This window comes from Athene noctua, chromosome 8 (assembly GCF_965140245.1).
Source record: "Athene noctua chromosome 8, bAthNoc1.hap1.1, whole genome shotgun sequence".
NCBI lineage: Eukaryota > Metazoa > Chordata > Aves > Strigiformes > Strigidae > Athene > Athene noctua.
The window spans coordinates 15,413,231-15,433,748 of NC_134044.1; the positions used below are offsets into that span (position 1 = coordinate 15,413,231).

At 43.0% G+C, this 20,518-nt stretch overlaps 1 protein-coding gene and 1 long non-coding RNA gene across 18 annotated transcripts in view; one reads left to right on the top strand and one right to left on the bottom strand.

Moving 5' to 3' along the window:
* The window catches only part of DLG1 (discs large MAGUK scaffold protein 1), a 170,355-nt gene extending 163,537 nt beyond the window's left edge, over window positions 1–6,818 (bottom strand). For 12 of the 17 annotated variants that reach the window (XM_074912574.1, XM_074912570.1, XM_074912569.1 and 9 more), the window contains exons 1-2: window positions 6,663–6,817; window positions 6,238–6,369 (exon numbers count right to left, since the gene is read on the bottom strand). In XM_074912574.1, coding sequence (XP_074768675.1) covers window positions 6,238–6,369; window positions 6,663–6,681 — 151 coding nt within the window. In that variant the 5' untranslated portion in view covers window positions 6,682–6,817. Of the gene's footprint in view, window positions 1–6,237; window positions 6,370–6,662 lie in introns of all 17 variants that reach the window. The other 5 variants (XM_074912557.1, XM_074912554.1, XM_074912553.1 and 2 more) reach the window with 1 other exon arrangement.
* A 7,679-nt stretch (window positions 6,819–14,497) lies between these two features.
* LOC141962926 (uncharacterized) lies at window positions 14,498–19,132 on the top strand. Its single transcript, XR_012634018.1, has 3 exons — window positions 14,498–14,604; window positions 15,773–15,986; window positions 19,039–19,132. It is a non-coding gene; the product is annotated as an uncharacterized LOC141962926 (long non-coding RNA).
* Window positions 19,133–20,518: the final 1,386 nt, after the last annotated feature.

The following is a 20,518-nucleotide window of genomic DNA, read 5'->3' on the forward strand; positions in this document are numbered from 1 at the left end:
CTATTTTTGGCATGAGTTCACTCAACACTCCAAGCTGAGCTTTCATACAGGTGCACAGCTCTGCTTTAGAGGACACAGCACAAGCATTGGTTTCTTCTATCAACATAAATCTCAGACTCCAAGGTATTATTTGACATCAGTGGCAACACAAGGGTGGGTGGTACCACATACTAGCATCTCCATCAGCGCACTTCTACATCTCCTGCAGCCAAATTCTAACACAAGTTTCTGAAAACAGGACTTAAATTTGCAACACTTCTGCAATTTGTCCACAAGTTTTCCTTACTGCACCTCTGTCTTAGAGGCCTTTTAATTTCAAGCCAAAATAACTCAGCTTTTTTGAGGACATGTCTGGGAAGATACTTGCACACAACAAGATTCCTATAAAAGCTTTACCAAAGAGCTCTAGAGCCTCCCCTAAATTGGAGAAGGAACATGAAGCTGTTATTCTAGTGTCTGTCCTACACCTTCTGTGGTCTCTTAACGTTCTTGCAAATTTGGCCTACTTATAATTCAGGAAGCCATCTGTGCAAGGAGACTACTAGTCAGCTGCTAGAGTTCAGCTTCCTCGAAGATTCATTCCACCTGCACCAAAACAAGCATCATCCCTCAAAATACAGGCAACCAGATGCACAGGAACCATGTGGCATTCCAGCTGCAGAGCTGAACAAGATGGAAGCAGGCCTAAGGTTAAGACCAAATACCCTCTCTCATGCTTTCCCCCTTCCTCTACACTGTACTGAAACAAATGTTGAGGGAGATTAGGAGCAAAGCCAGGTACACATCAGCATGGGAGGAGATAGGCATCAGAATCTGGGAAAACCGGTAAAAGAACCCAGGAAATAAAGTTAAACAAGAACAGAAATTTCACAGACCCTGGAAACTATACCAATTATTCCCAACTTTGACTTCCTTTTCAGCCCCTGGATGAACAGCAGATTTATTGGCAGTTTTCTTGTCATCAGCCCCTTTTAATGGTATTCCTGTGAAGAGAATACCATAATCGATAATTCTACAGTACAACTATTCAACACAAAATACAGTCAGTATAATGACCACAAGGATAATCTTTTGCCACAATACTATTCATCTGCATACCAGTAGCTACTCAACTTACACTAGTCTTACTTGCTATTTTAGGCTACCAAAAGCAGCACCTAATCCCAAAAATTCAATACATTGCACTGTCAGACATGCACACGTAATACATCATGGTAAACACTTTAAAAAGCAAGCACACAACCACCCCAAAACTTTCTACACTTCCGAACTGCACTACATACATACAAAACAATAAGTAGTTCTTTAAAAAACAGGAGCAATAAGACTGTTCCACTCAGGTTCCTTGAAGAGGAAGACATGAACTTCTAAAAAATGGGACATTCTGAAGCAAAGACAAACTACATGGCAGAAGCATACTAAGAATGACTGAGTTGTTACACTCCAGACATCTGGACACCAACTAAAATATTTTCTCCTCCCTCCATCTGGATAAATAAAAATACAGGAAAATGACCAAGTACTTAACTACCTTTGAAAACATAAAGCTCAGTCAAATCTCTCTGCAACTGACCAGCTTTTGCATAAGTTTTGGAAGGAGACTACAGTAAACCTAACCATAGTATATCCTTCAGAAACTTGTCCAAAAAGCAAACACCTCAAAGTTGCAAGAATTATATTCCATGGATGTTTCAGCCTAAAACATTGCAAAGATGTTGTATTTCAGAAGTTGCAATCTGGGGAAAAGCTCAGAAAAGTGCAACACAGGTAAGATTTCTATGTGAAAACACCCTGTTTAGCATCTACAACAATTTCAGTAGTATCTAACATAAAACAAGATCCAATTCTCTCTAAACTTTCCTCCAATTAAAAACAACACAACATTCACTGATTATCTAACTAGAGCCTCAGCTTGCTGTCAAGAATTTCAGATTCTTAATGTAAATATTATTCAACTGAGTCTGAAAGACCTTGTAGTAGAGTCTCAGTAACATTTAGAAAATGGGAAGCAGTTCACAAAGTAGCCTTCCTCAAATTAACTCTTCAGTTAAGAGTTAAGACTGTTAAGCAGTCTTACACAACGACACATACCCACAACTAAAATTCTCTACAAGGCCTGAGCTGATTTGAAAAGTTAACTGCGTCATTATGCCATATGCTCTATTAACTACCCATATCACTGAAATAAAAGCTGATACTGAAGTTTCCCCATGAAAAAATACTGTTGGTTTCAGTTATAAAGAAGAGCTTCTGCTTTAACTGTGTTTGATTTCAATTTAGCCAGCAAGTACAGAAAATAATTCCATGCTGGCTAATTGAAAGGGAGCTAAAAGACAAAGAATGCCTACAGAGATGTCACACGCAGCTCAGAGAACAAGGGCTGCATGCCATCTAGCAGAAATGTGGTCAGTCTACTCCAAAGGGTACCAGCTTTGAGGATCCAATCTACTCTTTTAGAATTCCCTTTCTGACACCTGTTCAAACTGAGTTATTGTCAGGAAAATTAGTATTTTTCAAGTAGTATACTACCTCATGTTTCTAGCTATAACTATTAATATTTTTAATTTTAGATGACTGTTTTAATATGGTTGACTGCAGCACACAACCCATTAGAAAGTCTTTAATTACACAGAAAGATTCAGTGTATGAACAGGTCAGCTTCAAATGTTTCCCCTCAGAAGTGTTAGACTTATACATTTAAGTGTTGTTCCTCCTATATTCTCAAAAAGACAAATACATCATCTATCTGTACCTTTACAAGAACCTGTACCTTCTCAAGAAGGTCATAGAGTCCCAAATTAGAAGCAGAACTTATCTGCAGGATTATTACTTCACTATTTGAAGATAACTTCACTTTGATAAAGAATTTGATATTTAAGTCTATTCTGTGCTTCCATATGTGGATATCTTACTATGGTCTCTTAATAAACCGACTCACCAATTATCAGAATATCAATAACAAGCTATTTTAACTAGAGCCAAGAATTCATAAGCTAGAAAAAGATACCACACAACTCAGATGGTACAACAGGAAATTTACTTAAAACTGACATGATTCTCAAGCTGATTTTAATTAAACACCATTGGTATTCATTTAATTAAAGTACCAAGCATCATTACACTTGGCTGGTTGCAGCAACAGCAATGGGAAATACCACATTACAGAAGACAGAGAAAACAAAAGAAGGGCTTTTTCACAGACTGTTTTAAGGAGGTCATGTTTGGTCGCCAATTTTGTTACTAATTTGAAGTTCTTACAGTTATTTCACTTAACATAACACTGTTGCGATGTCAATTTTGTAACATTGGTTGTTCACACTGACTAGTTACTGCTCTAATTAAAATCATTTACAGTCATAATGATATATTTAAGAACTAGGTCAAGTTCATAGATTGCTGAACTAAAATTTTATTGATAGAATTAAAAAAAGAGAGGACAACATTAAAAAAGGGCTTAAAAGAGAAAACAATACCACAGATTCTTCAGCATCCAAACAGAAATTTTAAAAAATTAACCTTTAATTTCTTCATGTGTTGCAATATGAAATATTAATAAAATCTGTAGGTTTCGGGAATATTTAATTTTCCCCATTATAAACCCGAAGATATATTTCTGTGCATAAAGTAATGTCTATTTATTGCTTGGAAGAACAGTATTTGATTGCCAAGTTAAAAATTGTACTAAAAAAGATACATGAAGTTGACAGCAGATCCTGACTGAAGCCTTCACAAACATTCTCACCTACCATGGACAGGCAGGTCTTGGATATAGTGCAGTAACTTGGCAGAGGAGCAGAAAATAAACTTAATTCTTTTTCTTTTTTAGTATTATTTTATTAAAAAAAAAAAAAAACAGAAACAAAAAGCATCACACTTTCTGGAAGAAGTATCTATAGGAGAAATAATCTGGTAGTTGAGCTTGAAACTTTGTCAGAACAGCATGGGCTATTTCAGTTGGGAACACATCGCAACTTCTCTAAAAGGCACACTTAAAAATTGTCCGTGAAGCAATGTGAAATGCAGTATTCCAGGTAAGCCTAACCTGCAACACAGCTGAATACTTCATCCAGCCTGCTCCCAAACCTTCATGGAAAGAGGACAGGCAGAAACAAGCTCAGGGTCTTCCCAGTAACCACAGCCATCCTCCAGATCACATCTTTTCCAGGGAGTCCCCAGCTCTTCACCTCCATCATGCAGTAGTCACACCAAAAAAAGATGTTCCCAGGAAAACAACAGCCAGGAGCAGCCTGCCATGAACAAGAACTCCCGGGATGTATTTGCACAGAAAGGAGCACGTTAAAGAAGAATGACTCAAATTGACAGCATAAGTTGCTTGGAAAGTACTAGCCTTCTGTGTTAACACCTTTCAGACTAACAGTTTGGGACCATACACACTCTGTAATAAACAATCATATAGTGAACCAATAAAAGCAAAGCTAATGCAACACACCCAAGAAGCATGACACCTACTGTGCATGCACAGATGAATTGAACTCAACAAAAATTAGGGTCATATGGCTGCAACATACAACGTCTTACAAGACCAGAAAACAGGCCATGTAACCCACCCAGACAACACGACATTCCCCTTTTCTGCTCCTGCAGAATGAAGCCAGCAGACATGAGGTGGCTTGCTGTTTCAAGTTTACTACTACTAGGTGCAGAGTTATTAAAACAATGAAGATCCGTATGTGAATATGAGAAGCAACTATGTCTTGCAGGTTAGAATACCAAAGACTAATAGACTGGTATCTTATTCAATGAAGGGGAGAAAACCGCATGGGTCTTCAACACATATTAAAAAAAAAAAACCACACATACACCCAGAACAAGAAAAATGGTAGTCAACACTGAAATCTGCTCGGTGAAAATACAAGGCACAACTGCAGTACATTGAGCTTTTGATGTAAGACTTTAACATTCTGATCCACCAATAAGTGAATCCTGTTCATAGATAACCCACAAATATTGTGTAGCTTTTTATCATGGGGTTGGTTAGCATCAACTGAGTATTGAAGAGAAACAGAGTTCCTGTAAGGAAAGGATTTCTGTAACTGACCTATTTTCACAACTACCTTTTCTGAATTAACATGATAAAAAAAACCACAGCAAGATTATTATCTTCTGAATACCTAAGCAGATTAAATAAATGCTCCAGAAGAAAATATTCCACATGCAGCAAGGCATGTTTATGTTTTGCCTGTCCCTGTGTTTCCACCACAACACAGATTCAAAGAAGCTACTATACTATGAAGTAAGACACACACCTGTAGGACACCAACCATTCCAGTACGCCAAATAAATTCAGCTACAGTGTCTGTTATTAATCGCCAAATAAGTTCAGCTACAGTGTCTGTTATTAATACCATTCAAACACAGGTTACTTTGTTAAAAGACAAGGATGCAGAACTTCACAAATTTTACTCTTGAAAGTAAACTAACAAAACCGTTTCATTCATTAGCTGTCAAAAATAGTAACAATTGATCAAAGGGAAACCACATCTCACTACTTTCCTTCAGAAGTTTCAAATAAAGTCAGGATTCAGCAAGTCGTATTTATGCTCAACTTTTTTCCCAAACACACATACAGGAAATCCAAGATCACATGTAAGTAGTTCAACAAGACATGGGAACATTTTAAGTGAAGCACAACAAATATGCTAAAGCTAAGAATTAATAGTGTTTACACTACACTTTAATATGCAACAAGCAAAGAAGAAAAGATCACTGCAGTATTCCCTGAAGCATTAGAGGTTTCTTCTCATTTACTTCAAGCTAACTTTGCACTTCAAATACACACTTTGTGATGTTTTCAGAGATTTCTCAGCATGAACATTTGCCTGAATCATACCTTAGATTGAAATCATTTCAACTCATTCATTATCCTATAGCATATGGATAGGAAAAAAAAATCACCTCCTCAGAAATTGCTCAGGTAAATAAAGATATGTGGAAAAACAGTTTGAAGTAATCTACAATAACTTGTGACAAGAAAAAATTGCACCACAGTTTTAAGTAGTTTGGGCCAGTCAAAAGCCTCAAATAAAGTAAGTATATGAAAGAAGTGAACTGTTGATCGGTAACAGCACGTGTTACTATACAAAATAAAAACACCAGGACAGAAAGCACGTGGCTTCTAACAAAAGGGCAAAATACCGTTTCTTCTTAACACTGCAAGTGACAGCACTAGCAAGAACCAGCCGGCTTGAGCACGAACTGAAAGAAATCAGCCTTTACCTATCAAAGCCTGGAAGAGGTTACTTTGGAAGATGCTGATGACACGCTCTATGGAGTTTCGCAGCTGCCGGTCCTCCGCCTGGCTCAGCTTGGAGCGGTATTCCTCCAGGAGGCGCAGGGCTCGCTGGGTATCTGCAACCGGAGACCAGACACACCGGTGACCCGGGCGCAGCAGGTAGGAGGACCAGGGATGCACACGCCGGGGACGCAACAAGCCTCCGCGGCCGGGACGGCCCCAGCCCAACCCGGCAGCTTCTTTGTTTGCAGCCGGCAGAGCGCGGGCGGGACCGTGCCCCTCGGCGGGCTCGCACCCGCCCGCGGACCGGCGGCTCCCGGCAGCCGACCCTCCCCGCCCGTCCCGCCGCCGCAGCTGTCAGGCGGCGGCCGCGGGCAGCTGCCGGGGCCCCTCGGCGTGCGGCGCTCACCTTGCTTCCTGACGGGCATGGCGCTCCGGGGCCGCGGCGCTCCCCCGGCGGCCGGGGCTCCGCCTCACAAACTTTGAGCCCGACTCGGAGCGGCGCGGCGGGGGCGGCGGCGCGGCTCCCCCTGCCGGCCGGGCGCGGGCGGGGCGGCGGCCGGCCCGTCCGACCGACCCACCCGCGCACCCGCCGGCCGGCCGGCGAGCGAGCGGCTCCGCTCGGGGCTCCCACCGGCGCCCGCCGCAGCGCCTCCGCGAGAGACGGGACAGGCCGGGCGGGGCGGCGCGGTGCAGCACGGCGGGCAGGGCCGGGCCGGTGGCGGGGCGGGCAGGGCCGGGGCGCTCGCGCCGCCCGCCGCCTCCCGCTCGCGCTGCTCGGAAATTCCAAACTTTCCAGCCAAAATGGCGGCCTGGAGGCTGTGGGGAGCGCGCCCCCCCACCACGTGACCGGGCCCGGCGGCCGCCCAATCAGGGCTCGGCTCGGCTCGGGGCCGGTACCTAGTCGGCGGGGCGCGGGGGGCGGGGGAAAGGTGAGCGCCTCGCCGCCCGCCTTAAAGGGGCCGGCGCGCGGCCGCCGGCCCCGCCCAGCCCCGCGCGAGGGGGCGGTGGCCCCTCAGCCCCGCCCCGCCCGCCCCGCCCCGCCGCGCGCCTGAAGGCGGCCGCCGGGCACCGGCCGGGCCGGGCAGCGGAGCGCAGCGGCGGGCAGGCGAGGCTGGGTCCGCTACACGGCGCCGAGGCTCCGCGCTCCGCCCAGCCCCCCAGGGGCCGGCAGCATCGTGCTTTCTCCCTCCCGCCGGCCGAGGCGGTGCGGTCTCACGACCGGGACCGGGACCGGGACCGTCCCCCCGACAAAACCCGCACCCGAGCGTCCTCGGCGCTGACCGCTGCCGCCCCGCTGTAGGCGTGAGGCGCTCCCCGGTGCGGCGGGGCCGCTCGGCTGGGCGCACCGCTGGTGGCGGCCGGCGTGTGCTGTGGGAGGGCGGGACAGGACAGGTGTGCCGCCGGTCTCCCGGCCGTACCCGTTATCCCCCTTTAGCTGCCGGTTACCAAACGGGCACGCAGCTGGCAGAGGAGTTAACTGACAAAAATGGACTAGATAACTGCTGGCACTGATACTGCACGAGTCCCAGGCATGGATCAGCGCCTGTTGTGCTGCCTGCTGTAAAAACACAGCTAGAGATGTTCCTTGCTCCAGGAAGCTGATAGCCTAATTACACGACAAGAAGGCAGGGGACAGGCAGGGGACACAGATACTTTACAGACCTTTACTGGCCGACACAATAAGCAATACAGAGAGGACTGGCATCCACCTGTTGCTCGGTTTGTTTCTTTTGTCTCAGTCATCCTGGCAAAGAACAGCATGAGAAGGAGAGGAAGGGCTTATCTGAAGGAGGATAGAGAAACAGCTTTGCTGTGGTTAACAAAGGACGTAAGGCCAACATAAGGACGGCATGGGAGAAATCACAAAAAACCTTACTCATCTGAAAAATTCAGAAATGGGGGGTATAGGCTGATATCATGGACCGGTCAGAATCATGAAAACTATTTTCTCAAAACTGGCATGGAAATGGTAATGAGGTGCCTTCAAAGGCAATACAAACAGCTTGCTTTTTGTGTGATAGCAAAGAGGAAAACAAAGCATAGAAATGGGTGACTTGGACAGAAATATGTGTGAGGTAAATGATCTTTGCAGCACATTCTTGATGCCCCTTAAAGAGGAAAATGTGTATTAAAACTGGTGAATTTAGGGGTAACTCAAATGTCTGTAACTGAGAGGGAATGTTACTTATTTCTCAATCGGATGGAAGACCAAACAGAACCTCAAATCAGAAAAACTTCAAACCTTGTATGTACATGCATATGAGAGGCAGAGAGAGACTTGAAAGTTCAAAGTAAATCCTGCTGATGTAATTTTTTTGATCCAAGTTTGCATTTCCATTTACACTTTTTTTGATTTAAACACAACTGAAAAGGCATATGAGTTTACCCCAGGTACCTAAAAAGTACCTGGCAACTCTTGCAAATTTGAAGTTTAAAAATTAGGATTAGATTTGGCTGTGGCAAAGTCCTTGTCTTAAAAAAAAAAAACCAACTTACACTGCAAAAAAATTAACCCAGATCTAGAAAAGGCCTCTCTTCTCTCTCTCTCCATCTCCTTCCCCAATACTCCCATGTTTTGTACTTAGAGTTGCACCAGGAGTTTCTCCTCCTCCCACATCTGCATGCTGTGAAATTGTTCACATACCTCACTGAAGAAAACGGAACATACATTTAGTACTAACTGACACACATTTCCCGTTTTCCTCCTTTCTAGTTGTATTTTCATACTCTGAGTTTTGGCACTAACTGGTACCAGTGCATATATTTTGAAATGAAAGCATTGCTAAGAAGGGACATTGGCAGAAGCCTCCATCATCTGGCCTCATCAGATTTCACTGTTTACAACAGCAATAAATGTACTCTAAAGGGGCCATAGTCCTCTTGATGTCAGAGGAATATATACACAGAAGGAGAGGAAGAACAGCCTAAATTTAGCTAGCTGAAAGGAGACATCTGCAGCAGTTAGGTTGGTTTTGCTGACTGACAAAAATGTATTATTACAAAGCAAAAAAAGAAAATTTTTTGCAATTAAAGGAACCACATAAAGAAGCTATTTTTTTAATGAAAAGGATTTGATGTTTCCTAGGCTTTTTTATTTTAAATAAGAGATAATCCTGTTACATATGGTCATTGTGCTGGCGATGGAGAAATAATCCCATATATAATACCCTGAGACAGCATTTCTCGCTTGTTACTAATGCTCCAGGAAAAAAAAAAAAAAAAAAAAAAAAAAGAAAACATCAAAGAGGGGGTCAGGGTGGCGGTCAGCAGGCCAGGAAGCAATTAGGTGAGCCTTATTGTACCTCCGAGAGCAGGGTTGGTTCCCGGCACTTCTGTTTCAGTTCTAGGAGTATATTTGTTGATTGAAAGTGGTTGAACCAGAAAGAACAGTATTAAACTTCAATATATAAAGTAGTTTTGAAATTCCAGCACACATAGAAAATATTCCATGAATGGAAAATGGCATTTTTACTAGCACAGTGCAGTAAGAGCCACTGTTGCAAAACTGTCCTGTATTACACATCATGTTTTTCAGGCTCTGATTTTCAGGAAATGGTGCTGTTCCCTTGGAGGAACTGGGTATGAACCAGAGCATCATTTATGCCACAGCTTAAGCAGTATCATTTAAATCAAACCATTACAGGCAGCGTACAGAAAGGCTTGTGACTGGTGTGGTCAGCATACAAGTCAGCATCATGCTGCGCTCAACATGGCCTGGCTGTGCTCCAGAATGACCCTTGGCAGAGGAACTCCAGAACAATCGTATGAAGCAGCAGCCTGTCGCCATTGCAGCCCTCTTGGCCCCAGCAGTGGCTCAGGATCTGACCGATGGTCTCCTCTCCCTGCCTTCAGATTTTCCTGTTAAAATCCCTTCTTCTGTGAGCGCTGCCAGCAGCCCACATGTGATGCTATCTGGGACTTGTACCTCTGGCCGGGACAGGCAGCTTGCTACAACACATGTACTGTTCTGCCTGTTGAAGGACATGGTGCTTAGGGGGCATGTGTGACAGGGGAGCAGGCAGCTTTTGGCAGCAAGGAAGCCAGCACAGAACAAGCATGTTGCCCAGATGTGGAAAAACTTCCGTAACAGACACCTGATCCTAGCCCATGGCATTTGTGCAGATGGGGAAAAGCAGGCCCTGTGCACGAGGCCAATCAACCCAGTTTACAAACCCATAGTGAAACAGAGACAGCGCTTTTCCGTTTTGAAAAACTATGCCAGAGTGTGTTGGCAGCTGCTGCTCTGAAAACGATCACAGCAGTGACCCCTGCCAGGGATTTGTACCTGATTGTACCCCAGCTCTTACCTCCTCCACGCCAGCCAGCTGCCGCTTTGAAAATGGCTCTTTCTGCTCTAGAAATGTCACCTTTATGGCTGACACCTACCACAGGGAACAAGAATGCTGTCAGGCTTCTTGTGCCTTGCAGCAGTCACATTTTGGCCACAGGCAGGGCAACATGACATGGAGGGGTCTAACTTCATGCCAGCTACCTGGTGGACCCCTTAAGTCCCACTGGAGCAAGTTGAGAACCATGTGGGCAGCTTAAAAATGGCAATATAGGTAGAAGTGTTGCAGCTGGTGCCCCACACAGTAACTGCAGAGGTATGATAAACTGACCACGAGACTTCAAGAAACATTCACTAGATCCATACATAACACACCACAATCACAACAGCAACAACCATTTGAGAACCAAGACAAAAAGGACAGCAGACATCACCACATTGCAAGAGTTTACAGTTATCAGTGTGGCCAAGAAAATACAATAGTAACAAGCTCAGAGAAACTCTGCTCCAGCAGAAGGTGGGGAAGACTAACTCGGCAAATACTGAATATTCATATTCACTCCAAGCTGGACACTGGGGTATAAGGTGGCATATTACCAGAATCGATAATACTAAATTTAGCAAAAAGAATTTCTGCTTGTTGAAGAGTAAAATGAGTTGAAGAGTTGAATGAGTAAAACTTGGGAGTTTTTTATATTGGGCTTACTAATAAACACAAGAACTAGAAAATTGATCCATTCTATCTTATGTTTGTCACTGTTTAATGCCCCAAATCACCATATAGTATACAAAGCAGATGATTCCCTTTTTCATACAGAACTGGGAATTGTTACTCATAAAAGGATCTCTGACAGCTGCAGAAAAGCTTTCTTTTCACTTCCCCTGCAAACTCGGTGCAAAGCTTCACAGCTAACTGGGGAAGCAATGAAACTAATGAAGCCTAACTTCCCCTGGCTAATAAGGAATGCAGCCTTTCGAGTGAAGTTAGCTTGTTCATTATGCCTCCACTCATCTGGATTCTCTGATGTCTGATAAGATTGGATCATGTGCCACAGCCTTACCTTCCAGGAGCTGTCTTTTCAGATTAATGTCTTTTCTTTATCATCTGTAATTTTGTGGGTTATAAGAGATGCAAACAACTTCTTATAGAAGCAGTCTGCTTGAATGAAAGCATGGCATGGTGGCATGTCTTCTTTCTGCAAGAGCTAACACTTATAGCTAATTTTCATGAGACTACTAAAGATTAAAGCTACTCTTTTCATTGTGCTGTGCAGTTACTGTGTCACGCGACCCAATGAGTCGCATGCCTGTCATATACACTATTAACAGTCAAAATACCAGCTCACTCTTTTCTATCATCTTCATTCTTGTGGGTAAAATAAGTTGCTGCCTATCACACACAGAAGGATCCAATCTTATTCCAGTTGTTAAAAGTTTTATTAAAAAATCACAGTCTAGCTTATTTAATTAAGTCTACTCAATAGAATTCTTATGGGATCATCTTACGCATCTTTCATTGTTTGATTTTAATCTTTCTTATACAGATAAGACCATTTCCCAGTAATACAAGCTTCATATTTTTAATTTGTAAGCTCTATATCCAGTGTTTGTCCTCATAACTGAAACTTGTTTTATGTTAATTCAATCTTGATCAGAATACAAGGATGCCTTTATTCTTAGGGTTAGAGAATCCAGCTGAGTATGACCATAGATGAACACATTCCTGTTTACAAAGAGAGTAAGAGAGAACTGTCCTTTTTTTTTAATCTGAAGAAAAAAATGGGGGTTTTTTCCCTATCATTGTGTAGCTTGTGTGGTATGAAGTTGCTTGAGCTCTTGGTCAATTAGGGAATATGTGCCATGTGTATAAAGTCATCTCATCTTTCCTTTGCTCTTGTAATAAGGTATATCTGTTCAGTTTGGGACAGTTCACAATCCTGCAAAAGAGTGAGTTTTGGAATTCCAGCAACTTCAGGAACTAGAGCATTATAGGAAATTATATGTGACTTCTATTTCATTATTTTTAATGTTTTATTTTAAATGTATTTACCTAATGTACAGAATAGTGTAACTGGAGTTTCTATAAACAAGGATCAGTGCCTGACTGCTAATGCTCCAATCCATTCTGGAAGGCTGCAAGACATCAAAAACAAAAGCATACAAAACAATATTAATTATAACCATTAATAATTACTGCCAATATGACATGGATCAACCTAGATCATCTTCCTCCACGCTTTCTATAATCGGGACCGTGTTATATAATATCAGCTTAACAGCTTCTTAGTTGACTTCCTGATGTAAAGATAAACATCATTATATAACCTGCCTATTTTAACTTTCCCAGTTAAGCAGAGGTGTTGGTGTATTGTATGGAATGAGTTTGTCTGTGTGAAAACCTGACCCAAGAAATAAACCCTCAAAGAGTGTGTTAAATGCTCTTCACCAGTGTGTTCCTGTGAGGAGTGCAGCAGTGGCTTTGGGTTTTGCCTGATCAGATGCTAACAGGTGTGTTTAGAAAGTTAATGTGGAAATTTTTCTATGATCAAGTGTTATGAAGTAAACCAAAATCTATGCAAAATGAATTTAACTCTTCACATCATACATATGAATATATTACAAATCCCCCCAAAACAGCAAGGTTATCTAACTCAGACAAAACACAAGAAAGTGCTATTAAACCTCAGTGTGGGATTCAGACATGGGCTATGTAAAGTAGCACCTTCTCCCAGAAAGCACAAAAGCCACTGTTACTCTAGTGCTTTTTCCTTATTTCTGTGGCACAGTTCACAGCATGACTTGAAGCAGAGCGGCTAGTCATGGCTCTTTTTACTCTGTGCGAATTTTCAGGCAGCTGCTCTCTGGAGGAGCTGCCTTGGCCAGAGTCCTTGCACTGTCCTAGCGTCAGCTCAGACATCTGTACAAGCCTAACCACCCCTGGAGTACAGAAAGCGGCGTGCCTGAACCACGCGATCCATAGCACACAGCAAAATGACATCACAGCATGTCACATCAAGATACCTTTGTTTTCCCAACCCAAACAATGTAGTACTTGTACTAGAGAGAATGGGATTGCGCCCAGGCTTATGACTCTTACACAAGGGTGAGATCTACGTACATCTGCTGCCACCACGTTGTCTGTCACACGTACCTGAAGCAACAAATAGTCTTTGTGTTTTGGGACTGCAGACACACATAGCCAGATTATGTGAGTGGAAAAACTAGAAAGGGAGTTTGGCAGTGATTTTTAGAGGAATCAGAATCATACTTGTCAGAAAGTACCTTATTGTAAAAGCTAAAAATCTCTCTCTGAATAAACAGTTTTCTTGCAAGGTCTTAAGACATTCTAATTTGCATCAAACACTGAGTATTTCTAAGCACTGCAGGAACACACTGAGCATGTGGAGCTCTTATAGTAACCCCTCTCTCTCCTGGGATGACAGCCAGCTTGTTTAAAATTCCCTCTTCCTATGCTAACACCTACCTTTTGAGCTAACCAGATAATTGGAGGAATACTTATTTGAGAGCTATTAGCAAGAGCACAGACAGCAGACTCTTGGTTTACCCTTCACGAGCCATAGCTCCATCTGTGGCATTCTGCCTGCTACTAGCTACAGGCTATGCTATGGGCACCCAAACCCCACCCCCTGCTGCTTGAGATTGTAGAAGTTTCTGCAAAGAGATCAGTTGAGGGCAGGAGTTAGAGCACAGCATGCTCAGCTGTCCCTCAGGGCTACCACTGGTGGTGAGCAAGTAATTGGATTATCAGGCACACCCTCCCTCTAATGGGTTTTCTTCCTCCTTGTTTGTGTAGAAGCTTTGGGATGATAAGTGTGAGTATGTTCCACAGCTATGTGAAGGAAAAGAGCAGTGCTAAAAAAGAATACAGTATTGTCTTGCTTAGAACTTTATGAATAATTTACATTCTAGGAGGGAAAGGCTGTCAGCGACTGAAACTGAGGGATGATGAGTCCTCGAGTGTCCCACTGAATGACTGCAGAGCTGGATCAACTCTGGATGAGCAGTGAGGAAACCCAGAAAACTATGTCCAGCTATACAGGTATCTGCTGCATAGGGGCTGCAGAAATTGCCCACAGTTAATGCAACCTACCCTTCGCTCCAGATGAAGTAAACAGTCGGTGTTGCTGAGCTCCCGTTAACAGCAAGCATCCTGCAGTGCCTACACAGCTGTTCTGTTATATTTTGGTTTAGGTGAAGAAAGTACTCGTAAACCTTCTCTGTTTTTAAGAAAGGACTTTGCAGAGAGCTCTCATATACGTTTTGTAAAAAACACCCTTTAAATCCTAGTGGTATTGTGTTTACCCTTACCGAGTATGAAAGAGTTTGTCGGAGTTCAAAGGAATCTGTTACTGATTAACATGCAAGTTCCAGGTTGTCCTTTCAGTAAAACGTCTGTGATAGATAGTTCATTTAAGCTTTGTAGCTTATACATCACTTATCTTGGCCCAGTTCTCTGATCAAATACTACTGCAAGTTGAGGTCAATAGAAATTTTAACAGTTCCTGATGGTAAGTTCCCAAAGAACTTATATTAAACTCTCAGAATAAGAACTACTTCTGAACATACTGACCTAAGCATTCTGCTGCTGCTGGCAAGGGCTTGCATGGACAGCTAACTTCTCCAGCTGGGTCCAAGGATCTAGCTATGTGCTACGGGGAAGCTGGCTGCAATAATCAAACATGCACACTCAGCTACAACCAGCACCGTAAGGCTATTGATATTCCAGTGTTTCTATTACTTCTGTTTGCTTTCTGTCCTCAAAATACAGCATTTCTGGAAAGAATCTGTCAACCTTTCTTATTTTCAGATATTCATTGTGGAGAAAAAAAGAAGTCTTCCACTAACCATGACTCTGCAAGGTAAAAAAGTGGTATCATCAGAGGCTGTACCACATTCCTTTTCAGATCTACACTACTGAAACAGCAGAGTGCATTGAGTAACTAGTTTGTCTGATACCGACTCATAAGGGAAAGAAAAGTTGGAAGACAGGTGTATGCTTTCAGTTCTTGTCCCCTTTCCCTAATAATTTAGAAATGTGGCAGAAGAAAACATTAACTTGGTGATGTGCAGTCTCCTCTTCTGGAATGGTTTACCTTTATGTATTTGCTTAATGCTGAAAACAGCAAAGTTCCTTTATTTATTTTTGGTTGCAGAGACCATGTGGACTAGGACTTAAAGGTAAAATGTCTTCCCTTCTCTCTCATCAGTAAATATTTTACACTCTGGAGACAGACTTATAGAAGAAACATGGGCTGACATGAAGAGCAACAGCAAAACAAATGCTGTGAATAGTGTAGAGATCGAAGTCATACAAGGCAGGAAGGAGAAGTAAGAAATGTGGCTATTCAACACAGGATGACTGTGAGCCCTTACTGAGACGTGACCATGAAAGGAGAAGATGATTAATCCAGGCTTCAGCAGGTAGGGTTATCCTAATGGCCCTGTAGAAAACACTAGTGAGACCTCACCTAGAGTAATACACAACCATGAGCATCTGTGTTCAACGAAGGTGAATTTTCACTAGAAGGCAGCCAAGAAGGGCTTCTGGGATAATGACTGGAGTGAAGAGCCTCAGAGGACACTCAGGTCAGCAAGGCTGTCAAAAAAGAATGAGGTTCCCCCAGAAAGCTTCCCATGACAAGAGCAGTGAGGTTTGGAGCTGCTTTCTAACTGGAAGAGTTCACACAGCTCACGCAGCTGGTTTGAGGTGGGACTTGGTGAAGCCACACATCATGGTAAACTGAACACAGTAAAATGTTGCCTTTAAAGTGCACACAGTGTCCTTTCAATTCCATGTCCTAGAGGCTTGGTGCCTTTCACCTCAGATACTCACAGACTGCACCATGTATTTAAATAGAAAAGTAAATTTTAGTCAGATCTGGGCTGCATCTGCATTGAAATTGCTCAATATTGAGGGGAAACAGTGTACAAAGATTTTGGGTTTGTTTCGTTGTGGTAAGTTGCCTCTCGCACAGTTTCTCTTGTGCCTTCATTCTTGATATTTCTGGGGCCCTCTGGTAGGTGATCTAAACAAGCTGCTGAAAGCCAGGAGTCCTGAGGACTATTCTGGTAGCTGAGAACATCTCTAACATAGTAAAACAGCAGATAGGCTCCTCTACTGTAAGGTGAACAGGAGGCGACAGACTAAAACCTCTGCTAGTTTTGGGTTTGGGGTTTTCTCTACTGCTTTATATTTAATCCTGTCAAGGAAGGGACAAAAATCAGCTAGTGAGGAAGAGTGGTACTCCTCTCAAAGCTGCACTGAATTTACATTTCTGCTCTAGGATTGCTATGAACTTCCAGGCCTGTGTACTAAGGGTGGATTCCAGAGAACAGCTCAGTCCACCATCGCTAGTCTGGCTTCAAGGACTCCTACTTAACTTTCTTAATCAGAAACAGCTCAGTATTCTCCTAGATCTCCTGGCATCATGCAGATGCAGAGCATGCCTCACATTTCAGAAACTCACCAAGGATTTACTCAATTATTAATTAAAATTTCATTTGATTATGATTCTATCACATGATGGAGGAAGCATCCAGTTTCATTGTGAACACTTAATTTAGACTCTCTGAAGACGGTCCGTCATTTAAAACAAAACCAGAAGTCCAAAGAAAGAGAACTATATAATTATTTATGGCACTACAATTCAGATGGGATTAACTAACTCTATTTCTATTCTCCTTAACAATATAATATAATGAAACATGTTGGCTGTGTTAATTATTTTTTGTTAAGGCTATTTATGTAGGGTACATCTTTGGTGTAGAACCAGTGAATTTCTGATGCATCTTTGCCTCTGCAGATTTCAGTTTTCTCTTCTTTGTCTTAATGTAACTAAAAATGATAATTTTGTGGGTAGTCCCTGCACACTGAGCCACATGCTTATATTTATAACAGAAACAGCTCATACCTTCAAGAAATTAGCAACTAAAATGTGCTAATTTCTCTCTGTGGCTGGAATTAGCTGCTAGATACCCACTGTGTCTGTTTTTTATATAGACCCATAGAACTGCAAGCATCAAAGGGACATTGTGTGAGTATAAAGCAGCCCCCTCAGATCTCATTTGCTTGATTCCTTATGTGGACTTCATTTAAGTTTCTGCAGTTAGTCAGGCAGTGTTTGATTCTGCTCCTACCCTGCTCCACGCTGCCCCAGCGTACACAGCCCTGTGCTCTCCATGCCAGGCCACGGCATCTTGCTGGCCACAGTCATACCAGCAAGGGAGCAAAGGAGACTCGGCTGACTTTCAGCCCTTATTGACTCATGGTGCTTCAGAAATTTCACTACCCATGCAGTAAGTGCTAGTAAGTAAACTATGTGGTCTAGCCCCAGTGAGTTTAAATTAACATTTCCACACAGTACAAACACTTGCTGCTTTTTATATTTTTGCGGCAAGTTATTTCTGTAAACTCTTTGGATGGATGGAAAGTACGTTTGAAAATGTGGAAAACATATAAAACTCCTTCAAATACCTTGCAGATTTTAACAGCCCACACATGGACCAACTCCATTTCATTGCTGGTGCTTGCAAGGGAAAGCAGACTGCCAGCCCAGGCAGCCGGAATCCAACCGCTCACAAGAGTGTCACTGATAAAGCCAAGGAAATCATCCCACAACCACCACAGTCAGAATGAAATCATTGGCCTCGTACCACAACAGTTTCAACAATTATATATATTGAAAGCAGAATACAGGTTTTTATTTTACAGACCCCTAAAAGCTTTTCAATGTCCATGCAGATCCGGGGAGTCACTTCTAGACTCATTAAACAATAGGCTTAATTTTTTTGTTCACTTTTACAGTGTCCTTAAAAGCAGCCCATCCCACAGACCATTTGAGGAAAAACACTCAGCTAGAAGGAAAGATGAGGTGGCATGTGGGAAGTGCAAAACAAGAGTCCCTGCTAGTTTGTGTTGATGGAGTAGCACAAGCTCGCAGGATCTGGGGTGCCCAGCCTTATCACACGTGTACCAGGCTTGCTGCTCCTGGTGGCCTCTTCATCTTGGAAAGCTGCGGGGGGACACCGCCTTTCCCTAGGAGTTATTGGGAGGCTCAGCTGGGGACCAAGTTCCCCTGAACAGCTGAGATTAGTTAAACTCTCTCAGCTTGAAGCAGAGACAGCTTCAGAAATGTCCCTCGGAAATAGGAACCTGCCCGGTAAGCACCATGCACTTTCTTAGGGAGTGCTGCCAGGCCCTTGGGGATGGCCAGAAGGCTTCCTGGGACACAGGAAGGATTTATTTTTCTGTAAGCAATCACAGACAGTGCCAGAAACAGCCTGTAAACCTTCTTCTTACTAAAGGGCTACATTATGTGGGCTCAGACCTGTTACATAGATCCCTTCAGCAGCACTTGAGGAGCAGCTCTTCCTAAAAGCAACCTAATTTCTGTTGCATGTGCAAAAGCATATGTTCAGATAGGGTATTTCATCTCTACTTAATACTTCAGCTTCTTATTTCTTTTCTTATTAGCTAGCATGTTATTGCCAGTATTTTAAGAAGCTGTCTATGCAGTGGGGATGTATGACTTGCAGGCAGAAGGCTTCCCCTGCAGTGCTGTATCAGGGGTTCAGCACTCCAGCACCCCTGCAGCCTCCGCGTCAAAGCAGCTTTCACTGAAGCTTTCTCTTGAAGCTCTCCTGTCATCTCATGCACCCATGATCCTTTAACGCTGTTCTCTACTCTCCTGTCCTATCGTATGTAGTATACCTCACAGCTCACAAATAATATTAAAACTGATTTTTTAATATCAATAAAAATACCCTTAAAGTTTTTGAAGGGCTCTGTAATGCCATTTCTGAACTCAGTAATCTCCCAGGACAGATGCTGTGGGGGCAGCCAAAGGAAAGCTTTCTTCAAGCTGTATTACAAAGTATGGGAACGTTTCCATGGGAAGGGTGCAAACATTTCTTCTATCCTGTCTCAGATAAGATTGCTGATAAGAAATACCAAAACTGCCTACCCTCATTACACCTGCCCTCTGGGAAATGGGCTGAAACAAACTTATTACAAAGCAGCCATCACAGTCTAAGTCTTTTCAGTCACTACTAATTATCAATATTGTTTGAGAAAATACTATATAGTAAGTTAGTCGGGTTTACTAGCACACTTTTTCAAAATATCTGCGAGTTTGTTTGGGTTTTTAATTCCACAGAGCAAAGTTTTTGAAACAGTACCAATCTGAATGAAAGATGGGAGGGGTCTGAATTAGCAATGTTTTTGTGTGCCCATTTGCAGCTTTCCAGGTCAGACACAATTCACAACAGTACAGTAATACTAGGAAAGTCCCTGCCTCCACTGAGCAATGCTTTTGGGCGGATGAGTAAAGTAACATATTCTCTCACAGTGGGAGAGGCGGCTAGATTGTTTGCCCTAATGAATCTCTCTGGCAATTTTACTATGCTAAATTACAGCAAGAAGTTCTCTACAATCTCACATTGCTTATTCCAGCTATACAAAAAGCTCACATGTAGCCTCTGACACTTTCTGGCTCTACAAAGCCACAGAATGAGGTTGGGGAACACTCATGAGGGGCCATAGATGTTTTTAATGTAAACAGTCAGCACACATCCTCTACAGCAGAACAGTGTATCTACACATTCTTTGCCCTTAGACTGGTTGTGAGATTTTTCCGCTAAACACCTAATGCTGCTAGCATTTGGGGTACAGCTGCAAAAAAAGCTCTGTTTCTGGCAGGCTGGTTATATCATTCATAGCTGCTGCAGCAAACCTCAGGGCTACTGTTCTTAATTTGGGCTGTAATGTCAGTGCTGGCCCTTTGTAGAGGAAGAAGGAAGAGCTATCTTTTATCTGTTTTCATCAGCAAAAAGCAACAGTCAAAGTTTACACGTTGCCTGTTCTGTGCTGAGGTGGCAAAATCGCCATGTAATGAGGCTGATAAAGGGCAGGTAGACTTGTCTGAGGCTGGAGTCCATGCAGCTGAGGAGCTGAC